The sequence below is a fragment of the Alexandromys fortis genome, unplaced genomic scaffold (assembly GCF_014885135.2).
Source record: "Alexandromys fortis isolate MF-2015 unplaced genomic scaffold, M_Fortis_MF-2015_v1.1 scaffold_3, whole genome shotgun sequence".
In the NCBI taxonomy this organism is placed as follows: domain Eukaryota; kingdom Metazoa; phylum Chordata; class Mammalia; order Rodentia; family Cricetidae; genus Alexandromys; species Alexandromys fortis.
In genome coordinates this window covers 1,771,187-1,795,132 of record NW_026067909.1, presented here as the reverse complement: position 1 = coordinate 1,795,132, position 23,946 = coordinate 1,771,187, and the positions used below count along the sequence as shown (strand labels likewise).

General features: G+C 49.5%; 1 protein-coding gene across 8 annotated transcripts in view; it reads left to right on the top strand.

Moving 5' to 3' along the window:
• Ctbp2 (C-terminal binding protein 2) overlaps positions 1-23,946 on the top strand; it is a 131,865-nt gene that overhangs the window by 89,066 nt on the left and 18,853 nt on the right. For 4 of the 8 annotated variants that reach the window (XM_050137913.1, XM_050137916.1, XM_050137914.1 and 1 more), the window contains one exon: positions 6,657-6,816. The exons of 3 other annotated variants lie outside the window; for them this stretch is intronic. In XM_050137913.1, the coding sequence (XP_049993870.1) occupies positions 6,759-6,816 (58 nt within the window). In that variant the 5' untranslated portion in view covers positions 6,657-6,758. Of the gene's footprint in view, positions 1-6,656; positions 6,817-16,252; positions 17,937-23,946 lie in introns of those variants that run through there. One more of the 8 variants, XM_050137912.1, reaches the window with a different exon arrangement.

Below are 23,946 nucleotides of genomic sequence, written 5' to 3'. Positions count from 1 at the left end.
TAGGACTAATAATATTTCCATAGACAAATGGTCCAACATTTAAGAATAAGCCCAAGTATTTGTTTATTTGATTATAATGATTTGTGTTCACAGTATATTTTAATATATAACTTTGTTATCTAGTTTGTTGTAATTTAGTAAGTAGCCTCATGTGTGTAGCCTGTAATCTCCATGCTTTTCTCAAAGCTACATATGTGGGCTGCTGGGTCTCACTGTTATCCACCTCCTGGGTCCAGGCTGCTGTTGGCCATCCACCCTGTATGTGTGCACAGCGCTGGACCTGGGAGATACATTCATTGTGTGTGTGCATTTTTGTCATGGGCTGTGGACTCTGCTTTCAGTGATCTTTGGGGTTCTGACCCACCATCTCCTTCCAGCAGCTGTAAGGTGACCCCTCTGCTGACATCTGCATCCTCTACTTGTTCAAATGAAAACATTCTGCACCGTGTCTTGCATTAAATATGTCACCCGAGACGAGCTATTCTGTCCCATAGAATGTGAGCTTGCTGATCCCATTACATTGCTTAGCCAGGCTCCTTAGCTACGGAGCATGTATCCTACACCCGGGTGAGGGACCCGCTAGAGACTCCTCGGACCAAGCCGCTGGAGCACACAAGTCACCATTTCTATGCCTCTTAATTTGAGTGGACGTTCACTGGTTTGCTTTTTATCCCTTACTCTGTTCGGTCTCTATTATTAGCTAAAATATTTATTTTCAAGGCATATTTGGAGGGCAAGGGCTTTTAAATTAAACGTGTGAAAATTCTAGAGAGCTTCTGTAGAATGTGAAGACCCACAGTAGATTCCCAACATGACCGAAATAAAAACAACCAATTAGGAACATTAAAAATGTTCTCTGCCTAAATCCTTGTGCCTTGGGTATCCCTTTTAGCAAGCGAAATATTCAGAAGTCTTGAGGCTTGCTTGCATTTAACCCTGGGAAATGTATGCGTACGGACCAAGAATCCCAGCACAAAGTGGGATCGTGCTACTTCCCTGGGGAAATCATGGTTTTAAAGTTAAAGCACCTCTCCCTGGACTGGGGAAGCCTTTGGCCTGGTGGATTTTCCATGGCACAGTGAAAAACTATATATAACTTCTGTTCCTCCTAGCTTTTGCTGCAGCTCAAACCTAGGGTCACATAAAAGTTAATAGAGGCCAGCCTTGTGTCGCTGAGTGCCCTCCAGATTCTGTGAAACTCTGACAGTGGCAGAATCTGGCCACTAAATTATGGACAGTATATTTTATTTTTACACCTGGATTAGTCTTATGGTGTCCATATGACCGCATGGTATGAGATTTTTGTCTTTATTTTTCTGGTATGTAACTGTCACAGTCAGCCAGAGAACAGGTAAGTAAAAGGCAATAAAAGTAACGAGTTACCTTCCTAAACCCCCAATTCTTGTACATGCTGGAACTGCTCAGATTGGAAAGAGGCTGTGGCTGAACCACAGCTGCCTGTGTGTGCATTGCAGGCACTTTTGCTTTGCAGGGTGGAGATGGGTCTCTGACCTGTTGGGATTATATGACTAGCGATGGACCCGGTCACCCAACATTGGGCTGTCTGGAGAAAAGGAAACTGCTCTGTTCTTACTGTACTGGCCTGTCCCTAGGACTCCGTGTGAATTGTGTGTGTGTCTCATGAAGGGCCCTTGTAGGTTAGTTACCTCCAGGGCCTCAATGGACGGCCCTGGGAGAGGGAGGCTTTCTCTTCTCACCCCTCACCTACACCAGGGAGAGAAAGGAAGGGGGGACATTTGCAGAATGAATCTACTCTGTGCTCTGGGAGTGGCAATCCTCTCTCACCATTGGCAGTCACTCCAGGCTAGGGGCACTCAGAAGGCTCAGAAAATGGTACCTAGTGAGGAACTACTTCCAACATGAAAGGATTTAGGAAGCACGTAAACATTCTGTCCATGGGAATCATTTTAGAAATTGATTTGTAATTTCTTAGCAAACTGAGTAATTTTTGTTTAGCCATCTTTGGTTGTGCTTGGCTTCTGAATGAAGCCTATGGAATGGCTTTGCTGGATAAAACAAGGGGCAGAGTTAGCTTATCCTTTTTCTGGATAAAACAAGGAGCATTGCAGATGTTTTCTTGTTCGGCATTGAGAGGCCCTAAGCCTGCACCCATGCCTCGTAACAGCAGGGTCCTTCTTTTCCTTCTTTCCAAGGTCCTTGTTGTGCCTCACCTGGATTATGTGTGCAAGAAGGTCTGGTAAAGGAGGGTCCCAGCTGTTGAAGGTGCATGAACACACGCCCCGATGCTGTTTCCTGGGTGTGTGGACCATTATTCCACCTGCGTCAGATCTCCTCAGCACTGAGCTTTTAGGTCTGCACCTGGTTTGTGATTAACAAGGAGGTGTGTCCACTTAACTGCAGTGATACTGATCCTTTAAACTGTTGTGTGAGTAGATCCCCATAAAGGAGGGATGCCGTCTGTGGTGTTAAATGGGTTCCGGAAGCTCCGAGAGACGATGTTGAAGATGATGCACACTTGCGCTGCAGCCAGCTTGCTCCCTCCAGTCTCTGTAGCGTATGAAGTAGACTGAAGACACAGAGTCCCTGGAGCTCTTGTGGTGCAACTGCCTGATGGCTTGGTTTGGCCAAGAGGTAGCCATTGGTGGCCATTGGTGAAAAATGCTGACCTGCCCAAACCGAGACTTTGAAGAACAAGTGGTTTCTTTTGCCGTTAATCCTGGATGGTTTTCTTTTTATAGTTTAGTTTCAGAGTGGATAGTTTTAAAATGTGTTGGGTCTTTCATTTTGGCACCGCCATGAAACGGTGTCCCATGCAAGCTTTCTTACCTAAACGTCTCTTTGGCTTGCTTTGCTTATCACTCACTTCCTCCGGGGCTGTGTGTCTCTGGGTCAGCAGATGCCTGAGGAGTAGAGAGTACCAGGTCTTATTATAGAAAATGTGTTTTTCCTTTTTACACATATGCACCTGTGATAAGCACCAACATTCACCTTCTGCCAGAAGGCATTTTTTTTTCTTTTCTTTAATGTAACCAAATTGCCAGCTTTTGTGATTCTTGTTCTTTGGCCATTAAGTAAAATTGTTACTGAAAACACATGGGTTTTAGCACTGTAATCAACTGGATATCAAAAACTAGTTACTGAGGTCTGGAGAGATGATGGCTCAGAGGTTAAGAGCACTGGCAGCTCTTCAGAGATCCAGAGTTCAATTCCCAGCAACCACATGGTCGCTCACAGCCATCTGTAATGAGATTTTGGTGCCCTCTTCTGGCCTGCAGGCAAACATGCAGACAGAGCACTGTGCACACAATAAATAGTCTCTTACGAAAACAACAAAAAACTAGTTGCTGAGTAACTAATGGTCAGATGACACATGTCATACACAGTATGGATACACTTGACAACAGGATGTTTTCGGCCCGAGCCAGATGCTGCAGGTTGGCATAGGATTTACCTTGCTGCTCAGTAGTATCATGTATAATTTGAAATGTAGTGATTTTGAGTTTAGTAAATTTTTAGGGCTCTATAGATCAAGGGTAACTGAAGCTGTGGGAAACACCTTAGTTTGGGAAGACTGCTGTAAGTTAAATTTCACTTTGATCAAATAGAACTTTGAGGTTACTGGGTTGGGATTTGGCCTGGTGTTCCTTTGGTTTCCTCCTGTGAGGTATTGCTTCATGCTGCCGCCTCCTTCATGAAAAGACCACACACACACACACACACACACACACACACACACACCGCATGCAGCAAGGTTTCTATGTACAACAACATTAGCTGTCCAGGAGTTAACGCTGCAGACCAGGCTGGCCTTGAACTCACAGAGGTCCATCTGCCTCTGCCTTCTGAGTGCTGGGATTAAAGGTGTGCACCACCACTGCCCAGCTTGACTTTGAACTTTACTGGCATTTGCTCTCTGACTTAGGCCAGGTGTACTATTGGAACTTTGTAAAAACTGTCAAAAGCAAGCCCAGGGCTGGTGAGGTAAGTCCTTAGATTTTCCCTGTCTGTCTTAGACTTGGTGGTATACAAGGAATGCCCTTTCTGCTGCCCAGGCAAGGAGCCCAAGTCTCCAGGACTGCCCTCACCTGGTCGCTCTGTAGCGGAGTACTAGAACCCCAGTCCGCCAGTCCGCCAGTCCGCCTCCGGCTTTCCTCCTGCTGTGATTCAAGTTGTGATTTCAACAAAGAAAGAATAGACCCACAGCATTTCCGCTTCTTTTTATTCCTTATGTGTACTTTGGTATTCTTGAACATCTTGACCGATGATATCAGTAGATGACTGTGACAAATTCCTCTGGCTGGAAGATTATTATGACTTGGGAATGAGGACTGACATAAAATAAAGGACAGACTTGGTTTTCATCGCAAACCCAAGAGGGCTATCTGTGATGGATGCCTGGGAGCCCAGAGCCAGTATAGCTGGTGCAGTGTGGGCATTACTGGTATGATACAAGCCCGAGGCCACCGTGCCTAGCTCCATTATAGGGCATGTTTTGTGTCTAATGTTTGCACAGTGGCTGTGTTAGTCTTCATAAATAGCTTGCTTCTTAGAAGGGAAAAGAGGAAAAAATGTCTATTTCATACTTTTTTTTAAAGGCAGTGTTGTGGGAGGGGTGGCAGCTGTCTGTTGTCACCACCCCCAGTCTGGGCAACACTTGAACTAGCTGACCCACAAGTCTCTTCTCTGCTGATGTGGTGGGTGGGTACCCCCACTCAGTCAGTCTGCACTGGACCACACAGAAGAGCCCCAGAAAAGCCAGGCACGGGAACCAGTCCAAGTAGAAGATACAGACGTTTGTGTAATCTGTTGGCTGATCTCTGATTGCACGAATAAGATTCAGCTTATCAATTTTTCAAGAAGCCATCTAATTATACAAATTAAAATTCAAAGGAAAGCAAAAAGAATGATTATGCCTCACTGGAGGAGGAGGGTGCACAGCCCATCTTGTGGCCGATGAGAACACTGGCGTTTTTTCATCTTCATAGCACTTCACTAATATTAACTCGGCCTTTGGGTGAGGTAGATAATGAGGCTTGTGTTTTTCCCAGGAGCTGCCACACTGTAGTGTGGACAGAGCCTCAGCCTCAGTAAAGTAGAAGGACGAGCCCAGGCTCTCCGATGTGAGCGTGGGCCTGGGTCACGTTTCCTGTATGCATTTGTGGCTGGCGTTCATAGGTCCTGGTCCTTCTGTGCCATCTCTCTTTTCCCTGAGTTCGGGGGCTTGCACACACATGGCTACCTTTATGAACGAGCCCAGCAACAATGACACCAAGAGTTCTCTAAGCTGTCCATGTGGGGACCGGCTCGTTCAGGCAGCTTGGGTCGGATGTCTCTTGGATACTGTGGTCATTATTTATATAGTTAGAAACTGCTTTTTCCTATCTCCCCCTCTCCCTCAAACTCACGTAATTATTGCTATAAATCTTTAGGCTGCCTTACCAGCCACATTGCTGGGAAATTAGCCATTAATTACCAAGATCTTGCCTACCTTTTCACTAGTCAGACCAGCCCTGGACCTTTGATGAAGTAACTCTTAGCATTCAGTATAATCGATGCCTGCATAGCACCAGAGAGCTCACTTTTAACCCTTGAGCCTTTCCTTTTCTGTCCTCCTTTCTCTGCATAATTCTCCTGATAGCTAATACTTCCTCCCTCACCCCCCTCCCTCCCTTCCTCCCTCCCTCACCCCCCCCTCTCTCTCTCACGCGTTTTGTTGTTGGATTTAAAGCAACGCTGGTTTTGAAGTTTCACAGAGAAGAGTGGGAGAACAGTAAATGGGTCCCTTCTGTTCTCGCAGTGACTGACCGACCTCTGAAGGAGAGACTCTGTAGTGCCTGACTTGAAATTTATGAACTTAAAGAGAGGGACCTTTGGATCAGGGCAAATGCAGTTCATGCAGTTCAGGCCCTTCTCTCCTGGATCCCGAGTCATCGGGGAATGCCCAGAAAGGCTCAACCAGAGTCCAGGAATGCGAGAGTCAATGCAAAGTCAGCCATCTGCAGCCCCCTCTGAGTTAAAGGAAGGTTCTAGAAGATGGCATGGGCAAGCTCAATTTTACACAGTGTGGCAGGGAGCTTGTGTTGTGTTGTGTTGTTGTGCCGTGCACTACATTGTGGTTTTGGTGTCTGGCCCCTGCGGGTCCATCATGGAAAGGAAGCACTCTTACAAACTGCCTAGTGGAGGCCAGAGGGCGCGCCTGGGATGGTAGTCGCAGCGGTGCACGGGCACCCCATGCCATGGTAGTACCCGCAGCCTAGTGTTCCAGAGCTGTCTGTGAGGCTGTTTCCGTGGTGGAGTAGCGCTTCTGTGGCTCAAAGAAATGAATGGCAGATCCAGCCAGCTTTCTCTTGGTCTCTGGCCTTGGAGTTGAAATAACAACTGAGGTTGTTTTGTAATTGGTGTCCGTGGCTAAGAAGCCCGTGCACTGCCATTTGCTGTTTTCAGCAACGCGTGTGGCAAAGGCCCTCTCTGCCCGCTTGCTTTCTGACGGACCCAAGGTAGAAAGCAGGAGTTTGTGTAGGCTCGGGAAGCAGCCCCCTCCCGTGTTCCGGGAGGAGAGCCAGCCCCGCACGTCAGAGCAGCAGGTCCCCTCTTAGAGAGTGGCAGGAAGTCATGAATGACCTTGTGTCCTGGAGGTCTCCAGAGAGTTAAGGATTCTTTTCTCCTTGTTTCAGGGTTCATAGTGGCGCAATGCACGCAGACTCCTGCGAGTTCCCCTAAGTTCTTAGCGGACTGCTTTGCCTTTTGAATCAGAGAGTTGCAAAGTTCGATAAAGAATGGCCCTTGTGGATAAGCACAGAGTCAAGCGACAGCGATTGGACAGAATTTGTGAAGGTAAGAGCCAGCGCGGCTGGCGGGTTTTCATGAAAGACACGCAGCCCCTCACGCAGATCCTCTCCGTCCTACTCACTTGAGATAGCTTGGCCCGACCAACACTCGAGATTCCCTTCCTGCCTGACCTTTTCAGGCACTGGCCACACCACATCCTTGGCAAGTCCTTTTGCCTTTTCATAGGCTCTGTCTTGTGTGGGGGTTGGGCAGACAGTAAGGGAGGGCTGTAGGCTGTGAGGTGCCTTGCTTCCATATACCTAGGGCTATTTTGCATATGAAAGACACCACATATCAGGACCAGCTTTTTTAACTTCCTGAAGTTTCTAGACTTTTATCTGTTTTCCATTAAGATATTTACAACAATGAATTCCAAGATAGTTCCAAGGAGCCCACTCTTGCCCCTCTTGATGTTTTCAAGTCTTCGGTATCTTTGAAAATGTCTGGAAGTGTTTTATTCATGAAAGGAAAAATAAACATAATTAAAATCTAATGGAAACCTGGGGATAAAACTCTGAAGCATTGATTAAGCACTGTCATTTCCTAATTAGTAGCAAAGAACCCCGAGCCTGCAGCTGTGTCAGCCCAGAATCAGTGCTTCAGGATTCACCTTGTCTAGGGGTTCTTGGGAGTGTGTTCAGGGCTAGCCTCGGTGCCTGGTGTGGTAGGTGCATTCCCCATCGAGCCTGTCACAGGGCGCACATGCAATAGCTGCCCTACCAGCTCCCCGGCAAGCACACGCGCCCCCATGCTCTTTCCCCTGCAGCCACCCATATGGAATTGCTTGTCCTTTAAATAGATGTAGCTCAAGCCACATGGGATGGGGACATCAAAGCCACTTTACTTGAGACAGTCCTTGAGCACTGTGCAGAGTATGCAAGAATCCCACCCCCTACCCAACCCAACCGTGTCCCTTGGCTTCTGCTACAGTTTATTTCATGGAGCTCTGCATTTAACTGACTTTTAAAAGTAAACATTAAGAATATTAAATTTCTGCTTTTGGTATCTGACAACACGTTTTAAGCCCTACAGAAAGATTGACAGGCTAGTGTCATGAATGTCTATACTTTTTTCAGCTGCATTTCCTAACGGAACATTTGATTGCCTTTTATGAGGTATAAGGGTGTGTGTGTGTGTGTGTGTGTGTGTGTGTGTGTGTGTGTGTGTTTGCTGTGTGAATTGCTTCCAGAAGCATCTGAAACAAGCTTGTAGATAGCAGTGGTTTCCTGTCACCACCCCGTGGCATGTGTCTCCTGTTAGGATAGTTTCCTACATAACCACAACAGCGTAATCGTCCCCTAAGATACCATCTGATGCAGATTACACAGTCGTGTCTCCCACATGGGTCTGTTTGTCGCTACCTTGTTTTTATCATGTCCATTGGTGTGTAGCCATCCGGGGTTGTACATTGCCTTTGGGTGTCGTGTCTCTTTAGTCTGAAGAGACTCTCAAATATTGGCCTTTTATAGACTTGGGTGGCATTGTTGTGACAGAAATTGAAGGTTTGGGACTTCACAGAACAGTCCACAGTCTGAACTCACCTGATTGTAGAAACTGACTTGAACTTCTAGCAGAAAGGGGCTTCATGGAGGCTGGTTGCCAGAAAGCCTCAGTGAGTTGTCTTGGTGAGGTTAGCATCCTGTAAGATGCCACCCAGAACTCTTCCGCTACAGATGACAAGTGAGAACCAAGAACAGGGGTGAGGTGCTCCTGAGACCCACTGGAACCAACCTGGGCCAGCCATCAATCATGTCCTCTGTCCTGGCTGTCGTTTACCACACTCTCACGCGTCCCCGTGTCTGTCACCGGGGCTGCTTTATAACCGAAAGTTCAGTTGCATCTCCATCCGCATGTGCATGGTTTTGCAGAACCAGGAGCAGTTGTGTTTCAAAGTTTGTGATCCTGTTTGCCCAAGGTCTAAGGAAGTCACAACTGTTGCAGGTGTGAACTGAATGTCCTAGCCACACGTTCAGCGGTCTGGATAGGTAGCGCCCATTTTGCTGGTGATTTGTGCCTGGTTCCCAAGACAGGTCTTCTATCTTCAGCTATTCCCAGAGTTCAGGTCTCATATAGCGGCTACACAGCACACAGAGCTTTGCCTTCTCACCCCTGTCTGTTTAGCATAGATTTCCAGAGAGCCTGTCAAACTATTCTGTCCTTCCCTATAGTACTTCACCCCATGGATAATTCCTCGCTGTGCCTTAGGGACATTGGGTGGGTAGGCTGGTTGGCTTGCTGTTTTTTAAAATCAGGTTTGGCTGTGTGTACCAGGCTGTCCTTGAGCGATCCTCTTGCCTCAGCTTCTTTAGTACTGGGTTTTTCAGTGTGTGCCACCATGTGTGGCTTGGTTTTGTTATTAAATGAATGAACACATGTGTCCTGGGTTTTGGAGAACTGCCTTCAGTCACACATCTGCTGCCCACCTACCTGGTTCTGGAATCCTTTGCCGGAGTTCGGTAAGACTCTCGGTGCCATGGGAACTGGTCAGATAAAATCTTAGCTTCTTCCCTGTGAGGATTCTTCCTTCAGAACTCTCCACTGAAACCTGTTGGCCCTTTCCGGTTTCTCTTTGGGATACCCGCGTGTTCTGCCAGGTACAATGTCCAGAAACTCCATCTTTCTTTATACCCAGACTTGGGCTGTGGGCCCCCTCGCTCACATACACACCCAGAGAACATCTCTGCTCCATGTTGAGGGGGCAGCCAGAGTCGTTGGGACTCCATCCAAATCAACTGGAATAATAAAATCTTTCAGGCTAACTTAAAAGCCAGATTTGAATGTGCTTTTGTAATCGACCCTTTTTGATATCTGTAATTTGTTCTCGGCTGGTTTTCTTGATGCCTGCTCTCAGACAATCCTGGAGTACGTTGTATGGAATAATTATGGGACTGCCTTTGATCACATGGGCTGTTCATCCCTAGATTGCAACCTGCTTTCCCTCTGATGTATAATTTAGGCGCTGGCTTTCTTCTCTCTGGTTTGCTGACATAATTGACGCGGCCCATTTGTGGATTGTACTAACGGGTGCATTTGAATACCCTGTTCGATCATGCCAGCGCTACTTTGGTTTCCCCCAAATATTTGTGGGTCACAGACCATGCAGAGCTAACCCAGGGTTTGGGTTTGAAGAACTGCGGCCCTCTACTGCTGCTTCACCCATGACCTTTGTTAGGCCTTCTCACAGTGGCTTAGGGTAGAGTTCCTATAGCTGTTGAGGATGCTATTTGGAAAACAATATAACGAAGTAGGTATTTCGTTGTGTTTTTAATCTATTTATTTTACTTTATTGTGTTCAAGTGTTTCTTTGGAAATGTGGAAAGCGGGTTCCAAGAACAGTACCAGCTGAGTTATGATAAGGAACACAAATACATAAATAACTAAATACAAGGAAGTGGTATGAACTGCTTTTACGGAAATGTTCGGCACCCCCCCCCCCACCCGAATAGTCTCATGTCTATGAGAGTGTGGCTTTTCTGTGTCTGCTTGGTCACCACAGAGCAGGTGGTGCAGATGTGGGGCAGCTTGCCTTCACGGGCAGTGCTTTCCCACTCCTGAGTTGGACCTGATGGTGTTGCGGAGCACATCCGCACAGCCTTCACCCAAGAAGGCACTTGTGTGGTCTTCGCGTCCCTAAGATCCCTAAGATGCTTCTGGATTGTTGAGGGAGCCTGAGTAGCAAAATGACCGCACCCAGCTGAGGGCCTGGCTAGTATGGTCAGCTGATGGAACTTCTCCAGCTTCCGGTCTTGCCAGGAGGGGCCCCCTCAGAGCCCATGCCACCTATACGAGGGCCAGGAGCAGGATCATTTTGTTCTGTTTGTTTTCCTTGTTTGGAGTTCCACATCGAAGATGCTGTTTGGTTTCTCTGATCTGTCCTTTTTTAATTGAATGCGTTATGCATTTGTGTCTTGTTTGGTTTTGCTTAGAACCAGGCTCAAACACTGTTGTCCACAAGTTCTCCTGATCATTTTTAATACACTGTCTTTCGGAGCCCCCCCCCAAACCTACATCTTAAAAATGGGATTCATAATGTTGCTATACATTTTAATTATATGTTGAGATCAGGCAATTATGCACATTTCCAGTAATTAAGTGATTAGCTGCAATTACTTTAGCTGTGTAAATAAATATACAATAGTCAACTAGATGTGGCTCAAAACTCCACAATACAAACAAATGTTCCAGATAATGCTTGGCATTGTAAAGAAATGCTCGGACAGGAAAGCCAAGCCGTAGTCTGCATGTGATAAAAGTCCCGTTTTGTCTTATTTGAGCAAATGAATTGGAGCAGTGACCCTGCCTGCTCACTGAAACTTGGGGAGTAGGTGCATAGTCTCCTCTGCCCAGGACTTCACTTTGCTGCTAAGAATCAAGTTGCATGCCAAATTCACTCTCCCTTAATCATTTGCCCGCTACAAATGCAACTCTCTCTTTGTCCCCGTCAGCTTGTTCCTGGGTGGCTGGCTGTGCTCATCGCATCTCTAGTGGAGTGTGGGATGCTTAGGGACGTGTGGTGCCATTGGAGGCCCTGGCAGAGGATGCTCTGCTGCTTTCTGGCTTGGTCTTTTGGCTGCTGCTTTCACCGTTCCCAGGTTCCATTGCTACTTCAGCTTAGGCTCCCTGATGGGGCTTTACTGCCACCTGGTCATCTTCCCAGCCTGGTTTCTTATTGGTGTATTTCCTTCTTCTTGGTCTTATTTAGGGCACTGATTTCCTGCAGATCATGGGCTGTGGTGAATCAGAAGCCCAAGACACACTTGACCCGCTGCAAGTGTTAGGGTGTCCGTCAAATCCTCTGCAGTTTGGCTTACGTCATACTGCTCAGACTGTTGACATGCTGAGTAGTGACTGGATCTCTTGCTAATGAGCTTACCTGCTTTGGCTGTGTTCCTGTTCCTTCTGTCTACAGAGAGCGTCCGTGTGCCTTTCTGATCCTGCGGCTTCCTTTTTCTGTCCATCAACACCCAGCACTAGGCTGCAAAGAGTCCGTGAATGTGGCATGCGCTTGTGCATGGTGGCTCTCCACACCCCGCATCCCTCTTCTGTGTGTCCCTCGGAGGCGGAGCAAGTGCTGGCTCCATTCTCCACATCCTGGCTGGAGAGGCCATGATGCTTCTTCCCTTCCCCCTGGCACCTAGAGCGCAAGAAGCAGATTCTCCCAAGGTCCACAAAGAGGGTAGACACTCGTTCTTCTAGGTCAGTGGAAGATCTTTGCAGCCCATGCCCTGCCTGTACACCAGTTCCGCCGCCGCCCCCACCCATTGTCCTGAGCAGGGTGACTATGCTCCCAGGCCTGTAAGTAGAGAGAATGCCACTGTGTTGAAAGCTATGCGCTTTATCCTTGACAACTAAACTGACCTGGTCCACAGTTTTGTTCACACAGTCCCGTCGTTTGAATAACCGCGGCCTCAAACCCTGCAACGCGTCCTATGGCTGTTTTCTTTTATTTTTTTTAAATATTTATTTATTATGTATACAATATTCTGTCTGTGTGTATGTCTGCAGGCCAGAAGAGGGCACCAGACCTCATTACAGATGGTTGTGAGCCACCATGTGGTTGCTGGGAATTGAACTCAGGACCTTTGGAAGAGCAGGCAATGCTCTTAACCACTGAGCCATCTCTCCAGCCCCTGTGGCTGTTTTCAAAGTGCATTGTAGAGTAAGACCTTACATTTTAAGATGTAAAGGACATTTCTCACAAGAGAAAAGGCCACCCCCCCCCCACCCAAGTTAGAGAGCTGCATTTCAACACAAACTCTAGATCGCCGATCTACACAGAAGAAGGGTTTTTTCACAAAAGCCAAGCACAGTCTGTCCACATTGAAAAGTAGAAGTAGGCACTGCCTGGGCTTGTTTTTACTCTGTCTCAGCTGGAAGGCAACCCTGGGAAGCTGCTGGCCCTAGGAAGCCATGGCCATGGAGTCATCTTGGTATCCAGCGGTGACAAGGAGACCCTGTTTCCCTCAGCCTAGTTGGTATCTTTCAGAGCTTCATGTGGCCCAGGTGGGAGAGGAGCGCCAGGCCTGGATGCCTGGTGTTGGTGCTCCATCATACCACAGGTGGCTCCATGGTGTTCCAGGCTGGGGCCAGCCATGATAAATACAAGCTGGTGAGACTACCCAGATGTGTCATGCCACCAGGTGGGCAGTGACCTGCATGGACACTTGGGCAAGGGCTAACTGACCTTTATATTCAAATGGCCTTGACATTTGCTGAATGCACCGCACTGGATCTTGTCTCTTGGGCAGTTAGATTCTGAGGTCAGCCTTCTGAGAGTCTTACAGTGTTTGCACATCTGACCAGTTATGAGGTGCTTTGAGGGGGGAGATTCTTTTGAGGATTGCCTGTGGGGTGCCTTGACCCTCACCTGCCAGTTTCCCCTGAGCTTCTGAAACTATCCCCATCCTTTGAGAATCATGCCCCATGTTGCACAGAATTCAAGAACAAATCTCCAGCAAACACTGCTTGAAGCCCTGAGTTGGCAGGCTCTGTTCTTTTTCACATTGAATTCTTTATTTTTTTTTAAGATTTTATTTATTTTATGTATACAAGTGCTCTATCTACATGTATACCTTTATTCCAGAAGAGGGTATCAGATCATACTATAGATGGTTGTGAACCACCATGTGATTGTTGGGAATCGAACTCAGACCCCTAGATGAGCAGCTAAGTGCTCTTAATCACCGAACAGTCTCTCAAGCCCCCACAATGAACTCTTTTGTGAGGTTTATTTCGTCTCCAGAGCATAGGTTGTTTCTTACTTTAGACAGGCATCATGGTTTTTTGCTTTTTGTTCTTTGTGGGGGGAGGTTCTCTATAGCTTTGGAGCCTGTAGACCAGGCTGGCCTCAAACTCACAGAGATCCACCTGCCGCTGCCTCCCGAGTGCTGGGATTAAAGGTTACCACTGCCCAGCAAGCATGTTTTACTTTATATGGTCTTCTATGGAGGAGATTCTTGTAGGATTAAGAAGTTATATCCATGAAACTCATTGCCTCTCAGAAACTGGACCCATCCTGCCCCTTTTAGGCAGATTGCTCCGGAAATCAGTACTTTCTCAAATGCTGTGGGGGGCAGGGATGGGGCAACCTCCAGAGTGCTTGGAAAAGCCTGTGTCCAGGTACAGGTGTTTCTCTCACAGAAGGAAACATCTGTCATAATATTTGGTGAGTTGCAGAGCCAAGGCTTTGAGAGTTTGGTTGGCTTCCAGACAGAACCAGCTGGAGGTTGTTGAGAACAGAATCCGGGCCTCCTGGTTCTCCTGCAGTGGGGACACCAGGCCTGAGCCTGTCTTCCACTGCTGCCCCGCCCACCCTTGTGATCTCACCTTCACACTGGGGGGGGGGGGCGAGGTGGGGGCAGATGCCTAAGAGTCATTGCTGGTTTCTGGCAAATTCCCCAGTTAGCAGTTTTCTCAACTTGACCATTACAAAACTGCTGGCGGTGAACTGGTAAGACACCTTGAGTGTGACTGACAGCCCCCTCCAGTAGGGTAGGGGCTAGTTCTCAGACCAGATTCTTCTAGTTATGCCTGGTGAAGCCTAGCCACACTCCGGGTCGAGCCTCTTGGAATTAATGCTGTATCATGTCACAATAGAGGCTGATGCCCAAGCACCGAGCAGTTGTTTCCTCTGAAGGCTACAGACCCTGTGTGACAAGCCTCCCCAGCTTATCTTCCCTGGACCCCATTGACTGTTAAGCACAATTGACTTCATTGAGCCGGTGTGTGTGGTGCACGTCCCTAGCTTGGCACTGCTTGCTGGCTATTTCTTATTTTTTGGTATGTCATATTCTCGGTGAGCCTGCTCAGCAGTCAAGAGTAAATCCTGGCTTAGGTGTGTCCCCTTAGCTTCCTTAACGTGTTATCCTGTCCTTACCTCTGCCTGTTATCCCGAAGTGTGGTGTATGGGTCGGTTCCAGACAGTGTCCAGAGAAGGCGTCTTTCATTTGTGGGGAATCTGATGCTATGCAGTCTTTGCCTTTCTCAGCTCTTCACTGGCTTCTCGAGTCCTAGGACATGGGGAGCCGGAACAGGATTATTTTGGTCTCTTTGTTTAGGTCAGGAATGGGGGCACGATGGTCTGTAGTCTTTGGGTCCCGTGGTCGGTGTAGCATCGGTCACAGCTGCTCTGGGCATGTTTGGAGGGATAAGAACTCCTTAGGGAGCATCAGCGATTTCCAGAATTTGATATGATTTGACTGGGCATGGAAAGGGTGAGAGCGTGGCACCCCCATAAACCTGCTTTCTAGAAATGGTGCTTTATCCAGACTCCTACCCCACGGGAAGTTCTCCATACTGCTCACATAGGAACTTTTTCATTTAAATGGCTGGTTTTTATCTAGTTGAAGGTTCCAGTGACATCTTAGATTAAAGGAGAAATGGGTAAAGGAACGCCCTTGGTCTCGTGCCTGCATGTAGTTATATTATCTCATTCAAATACACTTTTTCATCACCTCCTTGGTTTATTTTTGTGACACAGAGGTTTGGGGGGGGCGTGCTGCAAGGATTGGGGCTCTGCACATGCCCCACAGAGTGAGAAGGGAAGGCTTGCTTCCCTAGTTTCTTCTTCGGTGGCCGACCCTCGGCTCAGCCTGGCCCTTGTTGTCTTACACTGATGAATTCCAGGTCTTAACCCGCACTTTATCTTCTTCCCGGGTGGAATGAAAGAATCTGTCTTACGATCTTACAGTGAGGATTTGATCAGTGTAACCTAAAAGCCAGGGACTTAGAGGCCTGCTTCTCGGAACCCCCCTCATTCTGGAATCCGCCGCACGGCTCTCCCGTACGCCTCCATTTGATCTGTTCTAGCTGCGCTATGGATTAATGTCGTGTGCGGTGGGATTAGGACTGGATGGACAGCTAAGCGGTTCTGGTTCGTTTCTCTGGCCATCAGCGGAGAGGGCCTGGTCAGGAGCCTCCCCCAAGAGAGATGGGGAAAAAAAAAAAGGGACAAGAGATGGAAGGGGTTCAGACTCAGGGGAGAAGCCACGTGGGAGCTTACCCAGCTCCCCGTTAGGCCTGGCTAAAGCAGGCAGCCGGCTTCATCAGGCTGAGATGTCACGTGGGACAAAAGCTTTAGGGGTTTTATTTAGCTTCTAATCCTCATGCTGCAAGAGTTGAGGACCGTGCGAGCACAGCCACCGGAAAGGGGGCCCCCGCAGGCTGGAGTCCAGCCTCCTGTCCCCGGCTAGACGCACAGGACAGACCTTGCAGGCTACCGTTGCGGAGTGAGGCAAAGTTACCGTGAGTCCGCTTTTTGCCTACTAAGGTTTCAGAGGATTAATAATTTAAGTCGTACCTTGAAACAGAAACCCCCAGTTGGTCGTTCTGCCGTCTCGGAAGGGCTCGCGTGCGGCCAGGTCTGGTTTTGATGTATGTAATTGAAGATTTATCAAGAAAGGCTTCCTCCCTGCGCCTTTGCTTGTAGTCATTTGCTCTGCCAATGCCGGTTCCCAGCAGGCACATCAATATCGGCCGTTCTCAGAGCTGGGATGCTGCTGGCTGGTATGAGGTCCCTTGGGAGAATGCTGGGCCTCCAGGGAGGAGAAGTTCTCTGCCGTATGGCCCTGGAGAAGGGACCTGGTGTGAGCTGCTAAGCCACTGCGCACAGGACACAGAGCCTTACCTATCCAGAGAAGCGTTCTATAACTCACTGTCATCAAGAAAGGGCTGCGGGCCTGACTTCGCCTTCTACGACAGCAGACAGGCTGTGATGTCTGGCCGTGGCTCCATGCTGCCACAAGACGACTATGGCGACTCATCCAGGGGCACCAGGGTACCCAAGGAACCTCCCTTCTATCGGGACCCAGGAGCCAGCAGGCCGGCGCCCAGCTACGGAGTGCTTGGTGGCAGAGTGCCATGGGAGCAGGTACAAGGCCAGCTACCTGCTCTGCAGGATACTGGCTTCCTGTACCGGGAATCTGGGGGTAAAGCCTTCCCACATGGGCAAAGGACACATGGCAGGGCTCCATCTCCTGGGAGGTATGGAAGAGAACAGCCTAATCCAAGGTTAGGGACAGAGATGCCCATGTACTCCCCGACCCCCAGTCAAGTCTACAATGACGTCTGTGAAAGAACTGTTGATTCTACCCCTGCCAGACAGGTGGCCCCAACATGCCTGGTTGTGGACCCCAGCCCAGCTGCTCCTATGGAGAACAGCACCGGGGTGGCCCCAGGTTCCCTGAATAGAGGCTATGGGCCTAGCCCGGAAAACATCCACTCCAAGCTGACTTACGAGAATTATGAAGCTGACTTGTCTACGTTCCAGGGGCCTGGGAGTAAGAGGACCGTGCACCCTGAGTTTCTGGCCCTGTTGCGGGCAGAGGGTGTGGCAGAGGCCACTCTGGCAGCTCTGTTACAGCAAGGCTTTGACTCCCCGGCCGTCTTGGCCACCCTGGAGGATGCTGACATCAAGTCCGTGGCACCCAACCTGGGCCAGGCCCGTGTCCTGAGCCGCCTAGCCAGCAGCTGCAGGACAGAGATGCAGTTTCGGAGACAGGACCGCACAGGCCCTCCACCCCGCCCGCGGTCCAGTAGCTTCAGCCACCGAAGCGAGCTGCTGTCCAACGACTTGGCCCCGCTGGGTACCACAGGCCCACAGTTTCACCCCGCTGGACCTCTGCCGACTTCATCTTCCCGAGCTGGGGATCTAGCTCGCCGCCCCTCCAGCGCACCTTCCCAGCACCTCCTGGAGACGGCAGCTACTTACTCTGCCCCGGTGGCGGGGGCCCAACCCCCACACTTACCCTCCAACTCTGGGTATAGCTCTCCTACCCCTTGTGCCCTAACAGCACGGCTGGCTCCCTCATACCCTCCACAAGCTGGGGTGGCCTTGACTAATCCAGGCCCTTCTGTCCCCCTTCACTCAAGTCCCAAGACAGCCTACTCCACCTCATACACGGTGCCCATGGAATTGCTGAAGAGGGGGCGCAGTATGGCCGCTTCTCCATTGCCCAGCCCCCACGGCAGCCCCCAGCTCCTACGGAAGCCTGGAGCAGCCTCCATGGAGCCATCTGCCCTGCCACCAGTCAGCCAGAGCCTCCACACACCTCATTCTCCGTACCAGAAGGTGGCCCGGCGGACAGGGGCCCCCATCATCGTTTCAACTATGCTAACTCCAGAACCAAGTAACTTACCCTTCTTAGCTGGGAGTTCCAAGGGATCAGGGGGAGGGTATAGTTTGAGAAGGGAATAGTTTGTTTCCCACTGGTCATGCTGAACGTGCGGATAATGTGTCTGTCTGTACTCTGCCACCTCCCCCCCCCCCACCAGAGCACCAGGGTGAGTGCTGGGGTCAGTTCCCTCCTCCCGTGGGCTATTCTTGAGTTCTGCAGATTTATGTAGCAGGTTAAGCCCCAGTTTGCAGATTCCCTCTCCTGATAGTGAAATGTAGCTGCTTTCCCAAGAAACTGTTCTGAGAGTCTATCCCATTTTTATACAAGAGGCTGGTGGTTCTCTAGTTCCATTGGAGAGCTTTGGAAAAGTCAGGAGTGCCTGATGGAATGTCTCCTGTAAATTGTGCGTGGATAATTTGCTGGTAAAAGAGCCTGGCAGTGTAGACGGCACACTGTAGCAAAGGCAGAGACTCTCCACTGCTGATAAGAACGCGTCTGTTTCCACAGTTGTGGGCTAAACAAAGCAACATGTTGAAATCCCTTAGAACCGTTTGAAAAAAAAAACAGATTTAGCCTCTCATTTTATAAAATACGGTTGGGAATTCTGCTTGTTTGTCGGGAAGACACTGCTTCCACGTTGAAGGGCTGGAAGCTAGGTGAAACCAGCCAAAGCAGAAGCCAAGCGTGCTTTTCATCGGATGCTGTGGTGGAACTTCTCGGAGGCTGTCCTCTGAACAGTTAGTGTTTCACCCTAGGGTTTTGACTGCAAAGGTCAGTCGGGTTTCTTCTTTTCACCTTTGCCCTCCAACATGTATAATTTGGAAAACCACATTTTTATAGTAATTTTTGTTTTGTTTTGAGTATATGTATGAGTGCCTGCATGCATGTATGTGCTAGGACTCACAGGAGCCAGAAGAGGGCACCGAATGCCCGGGGAGCAGAGTTCCAGGTGGAAGTTAGAGCTGCCCGATCCCGGTGCTAGGAGTTGAACCCAGATCCTCTGCAAGGGTAGCAAGGGCTCTTAACTACCGAGCCCTCGAAAAGTTGTAAGATGCCTTTAAAAATATGTAGGGTATAGGACGGGGTAGTGGAGTAGGAAATTCTGTACCTTTTTTTTTTTTTTTTTTTTTAAGTGTGGTTATCTACTTTGTCTTTGAAATGTGTGCCAGGAGCGGAGTTGATAAGTTTGAGGGCCTGTGCCTTCTTTCTCTCTCAGCCCAACATTCTTTCTTTGCAACCAACTAATTTGCATGGCGATGACATTTGTTGCTCCAGTAATTTCATCTGATAATGGCTGGGCTTGCAAAGCGGATCTGAAAACATATTCCTTAATTATGCGTTGCTAAGCAACGGAAGGGTTTGGTCATAATCACAGAAAGATTATCTCCTCATTGAAGTCCTGGAAAGGTTTTGCTGAAGGAGTAGGTCCTGCAGAATTGCTGTCTGCATGCAACACAACACCCCTCCCCCTTTTTCTGTTTATTTTGTGCTGCATTTGAACAAAAACACTCACCGCTATCCGGGTACGGGGTGAGGGACATTATATAAGTTGTTTGGAGTGTGATTGTTGACACACTGTTTTACAGACCCAAGGATATTGATTTTTATTTCATTTGCATGGCAGCGCGCCAGTGCCGAGCAAGCCTGCAGTCGGAAGTCTGCCAGCAAATAAATTTCTCTGTCAAACGATCCATCCCAGAGCAGCAGTTGCCATCCCTGTTCCTTATCGTACATTCTGTGTGGCATTATGACTACCCTGTTGGGGCAGGGGGAGGGGGGCAGGTTTCCTGGCTGCTTTTCCGCTCTCTGAATGGCATTTGGGTGACAGGTCTGTTTCATGGAGTCTGCAGCGGGATCTGGGTATGTCGAAGGCAGCGGAAGACTTCGTGGTGTGTCTGTAGGCATGGCTTCAGGCAGAGGTGCCGAGCCCCAGAGAGGACAGCCTTAGACCAAGGGAAACGCATCGGGAGACCCAAGGCACTTTGCCTTGCCTCCGGGCCCAGATGGCAACCTCCGATCTTGAGGTAGAGCCGTGTGTGTTACCCATTAGTGGCTAGGTCAGCCTCACTGATTCTTCATTTTGGTTTCACCAAACTCTGTTTCCGCCCAGTTTGGAAGTCCTGGAATGCCTGGGAAGTAATTGACCCCCCACCCCCCGTCTTCCTGCAGTGATGGTGGGGTGATGTCAAATACTTGCAGGAGCATTGTTTGAGGGATTTTTTTTTTTAGGGGTCTCGTTTGGCTCTTTAGACACAGTGTGGATACTAGTGTTTGCTTTGCTAGATGTATGTACACAGTCGGCTTCTGTTTGCCAGGCCTGCCCCTACCCCATCAACCAAGCCGTTCAGAACAGCAAGGCAAGGCAGCCAGATGCACAGGATTAGGGCTTCTGGGCAGAGAGCTTCATGAGGGATGGCACCTGGTGGTTCGGCTCTCCATCCCGCACTGACGTGACGACTGACCCAGTGGCTGTCACATGTTGTCACCCGTGGCCGAGAGGCTGAGCCTGTCTCTACCAGGTGCCAAGGAGCATCAAGCAAACACCAGTGTGACGGCGAGCGTTTTCCATCCCGTCCTCCCTGAGTCCAGCAAAGCGCATGCTCAGCCCTCGGCATGTGAGAAGCGCAGTCTCCTATAACCATACCCACCTCCCAGATTCCCTGCTTATTTTTCTTGATGTAGGTGCACTGACGGAGCCTCTGTAGGTTCCATTCTAGGATCTCGTTGTCAGGGCTGTTACTAGAGATTCCTAAGGTCAGATTCCCTCAGATGTCTACGTCTTTGGAGCTCTTCCTGCATGCTGAGGATGGCTCTTTGGTTGTAAGGATGCTGGGCATGGCCTCCTTGAAGTTCCCAAGTTCCAGGTTGGACCCACTCACCTCTCTTAGGTAGAGCAAGCGCAAGGAGGACCCCTATTGGGTGTTTGGCCAGTCCCTGGTGCCTGGTGCCTGAGTCAGGGCTACACTTGCGCAAGCGTGCCCCCCCTCCTGCTCTGACCACATGACCAAACTCTTTACTCTATATGAGCTGAGGAATTTCATCTTTACAGCTCAGAGCATTCTCCTTTGGCTAAATGGAATGCAAGCTATTCTTTGGTCCCTAGAGGACCAAGGGCCAAGCTTTCAGCAGCTATAACAAGGACAAGGTTAAATAGACAAAGCGGGGCGGGGGGGGGGGGATACCTATGAAGCTGGGGAACAGGCAGTCCAGAACACAGCATTCCTGGTGAGCCTGCACACAAGGAGAAACAAGATGCTGGGGGCTTCCTAACATCACACTGAGGACTGGACCAGGAGCTTTTATTGCTGGGGAGCTTCTTATAAATGACCCTGCTGTGTCCTCTTGACTGCCGAGCTAAGGGATCACTGGCTTTAAGGTAAAGGTTATACTTTGTTGTAACTTTTTTCCTGTTGCTTTTTTTTTTTTTTTTTTTTTTTTTTTTTTTTTTTTTTTTTTTTTTTTTGCCTTCCCTGTATTAGAGCAGCTGCCTATATTTTTTTTTTATCTTGTCGTTTTCATTCAGGCTCATCAAAGCCTCATTCTCATCTATATAGCTTTGGGCTCCGGAGAGTGGCTGCCCCCTGTGTGGTTCCCCCATGCCCAGGCTGGAATGGACAATGGGAGCTCTTGTCTGGAGATTTGAGTGCCGAGTTCTGTGGCCCATTTTCCTGTATCTATACTTTTCAAAGCTGGCCTCGTGTCCTAGCCACTTGCCCTGCTTAAGGACTTTTCTGTCAGATGCCTTTAATACAGAGTGGGAGAAATGTGACGTGGTGTGTTCTAGTGTTTCTCTGTATGTGGGGATTTGAACCTGGAACGCTTAGAAAAAGAGACTTTGGAAAGGAGTTGGTGGGGGACCCTGACCAGCTGCGACACTCCGGGAAGTCTGCCTGCTGGCCTCACAGATGACAAGCCTACGGAATGGTCTTCAAGAGTCACCTTCTTTGTGGGCCTTAAAAACTCATGCAGAATGAAGAAAGTTGAGCAGACGGGGCCCTCTCGTTCTCCTGCTGGCCCTCAGGGGCTGCCCTAGCTTCAAAATGGCAGTGATATCTGTGCTCATGGGTGTTTGGCTTTGGTGATGTGGGGAGAGTGCTGAGCCAGGTCTGCTAGGCACCAGAGCCCTTTGGAGGGGCAAGATAACGTGTATTTCATTCCCAGGGATGAGGTTGCTTGGTTTCAGTGGACACCGAGTACCCACAGCCTAGTCCTTGGGCATGAGTCAGCTGTGGCTCTCGCTGTGCCCTTGTGATGTACACGCATGGGGTACTCAAGCCTCTGCTGTCCCAGTTGCTGCAAAAAGGCCCTGCAGGGGCCAAAAGAGACTGGATATCCTCACTGATCCCTCAGGCTGGCCAAGGCTTCCCCTTCCCTTTTCTCCCCTAGCTTGGATTGAAGCCCCTGTGTTGAGTATGGGGCCTGCAGGTACTTGAACACAGTAGGTGCTTTCAGCCTTCATTAGGAGAGTCTGAGCATGAAGGCCACAAGTTCTGGCCTAGCCTGGGCTAGATAGTTCCAGACCAGTTAGGACCAAATAGTGAAAACTGTCTCAGATGTTCGCGGACTACCTGTGGGCTCTGTCTATGTTCCCGCTCAGTCCTGTCCACTTCCAGATTCCTCAGGCAGGTTTCTTTTCTGTTCCCACCTGGCATTCTCGTTGCCATGGGCACAGTTTTAGCATCTGAGAACTACTCACATCCTGTCAGGATGCACCTTCTTATAAACATCCAGGGCTGCAAGGCAGTAACTGGAGACCGGAGCAAAGCCACCAGGTTCTAGCGGCATGGGTGACTTGGGAGACTGGAATTTCGTGTCCTGGCATTTCTTTTAAGGCCAGGAAGGATGTGCCTCTGATCCACCCAGGCGTCCTGGCTCCGGGGTAACATGGGGCATAGGCTATCCTCAGGGGACGGTCTTTGGTGGTTCTTGCCCGCTGTCCTCAGCAGTGCTGGTCTCCCCTGGCCTCTGCAGAGGTGTGTGGTTCTCTGTCCACTAGCGCGCTAGTTCGCTTGCAAGAGTGGTTTCTCACTTGGCTGGTAGGTCTCGTGACAGGAAAGGGAGAGAGGTTTCTTGGGACACACGTCCCGGGCTGCTCTCTCTCTAGAAGACTCAGCTAGTGCATTGGAGGGAGGTGGAACACGTCCTTCTTCTGTGGCCTCATTGAAAGTGGAAGAAACAGATGTGCAGTAAGGAAACACCACGTGCCACAGGGAATCACTAGCAGAAAGACTCTGGGAGCTTTGATTGACAGGGACTCACTTTGGGTTCTATCCTCTGTCGCCCTGATTCGTCATGTTCTTTTACCAGTTACTATGTGGAAGGGTCACCCTACCTAGGCTGCTGGTGGGTGGCTATGGGAGGCCCCAAAGCGGGGCCAGTCTGCTCCCCGGCCCTCCTGACCTCGCTCATTATGGCTGAAGTGCGGTTCTCTCTGCCTGAGGCTTTCTGGGAGGGTGTTCCTCTGAGTCAGTGCCTTGGCAGAAGCCCAAGAGTCCCTCGTTCTTTCATGGTTTCGTCACACCGGGTCTGGCCCATGGGTCGTGCATGCAAAGCTCAGGGCATCTGAGACACCAGCCGCAGGCCACCTCAAGGCTGTTCCTGCAGAGAAAGTCACACACACGTGGCTTTTGTGGAGTCCTGTTTTTACGTCCAGGCCAGGGTGTGTCTTATCTGACATGTCCATCGGCACGTGTTGCCTCACAAGCCGCCGTGAAGAGTGACCAGGTATCCCCAGTAAAGCACACGCCCACACCAGTCTCAGCCTCTCTCCCGCAGGCTATGGTGCTGAGGACTGGGGGGGAGGGGGACCAGCCGCCAAGCCCCAGGCATAGGTCTCAGACACCTTGTCAAATCAAAGAGAGTTTGGAGTTTTTCTCTTCCTTGGTGCTACAGAATGACACTGGGTGACGGCCACTATTGTGATAGATTTTTTTCTTCTGCCCCCGTGGAGGGAGGCATAACTCTGCCTGGTGAGATCCTTGGCCCTGTGTGGTTCTTGACTAGGGAGTCTTTGATGGGTAGG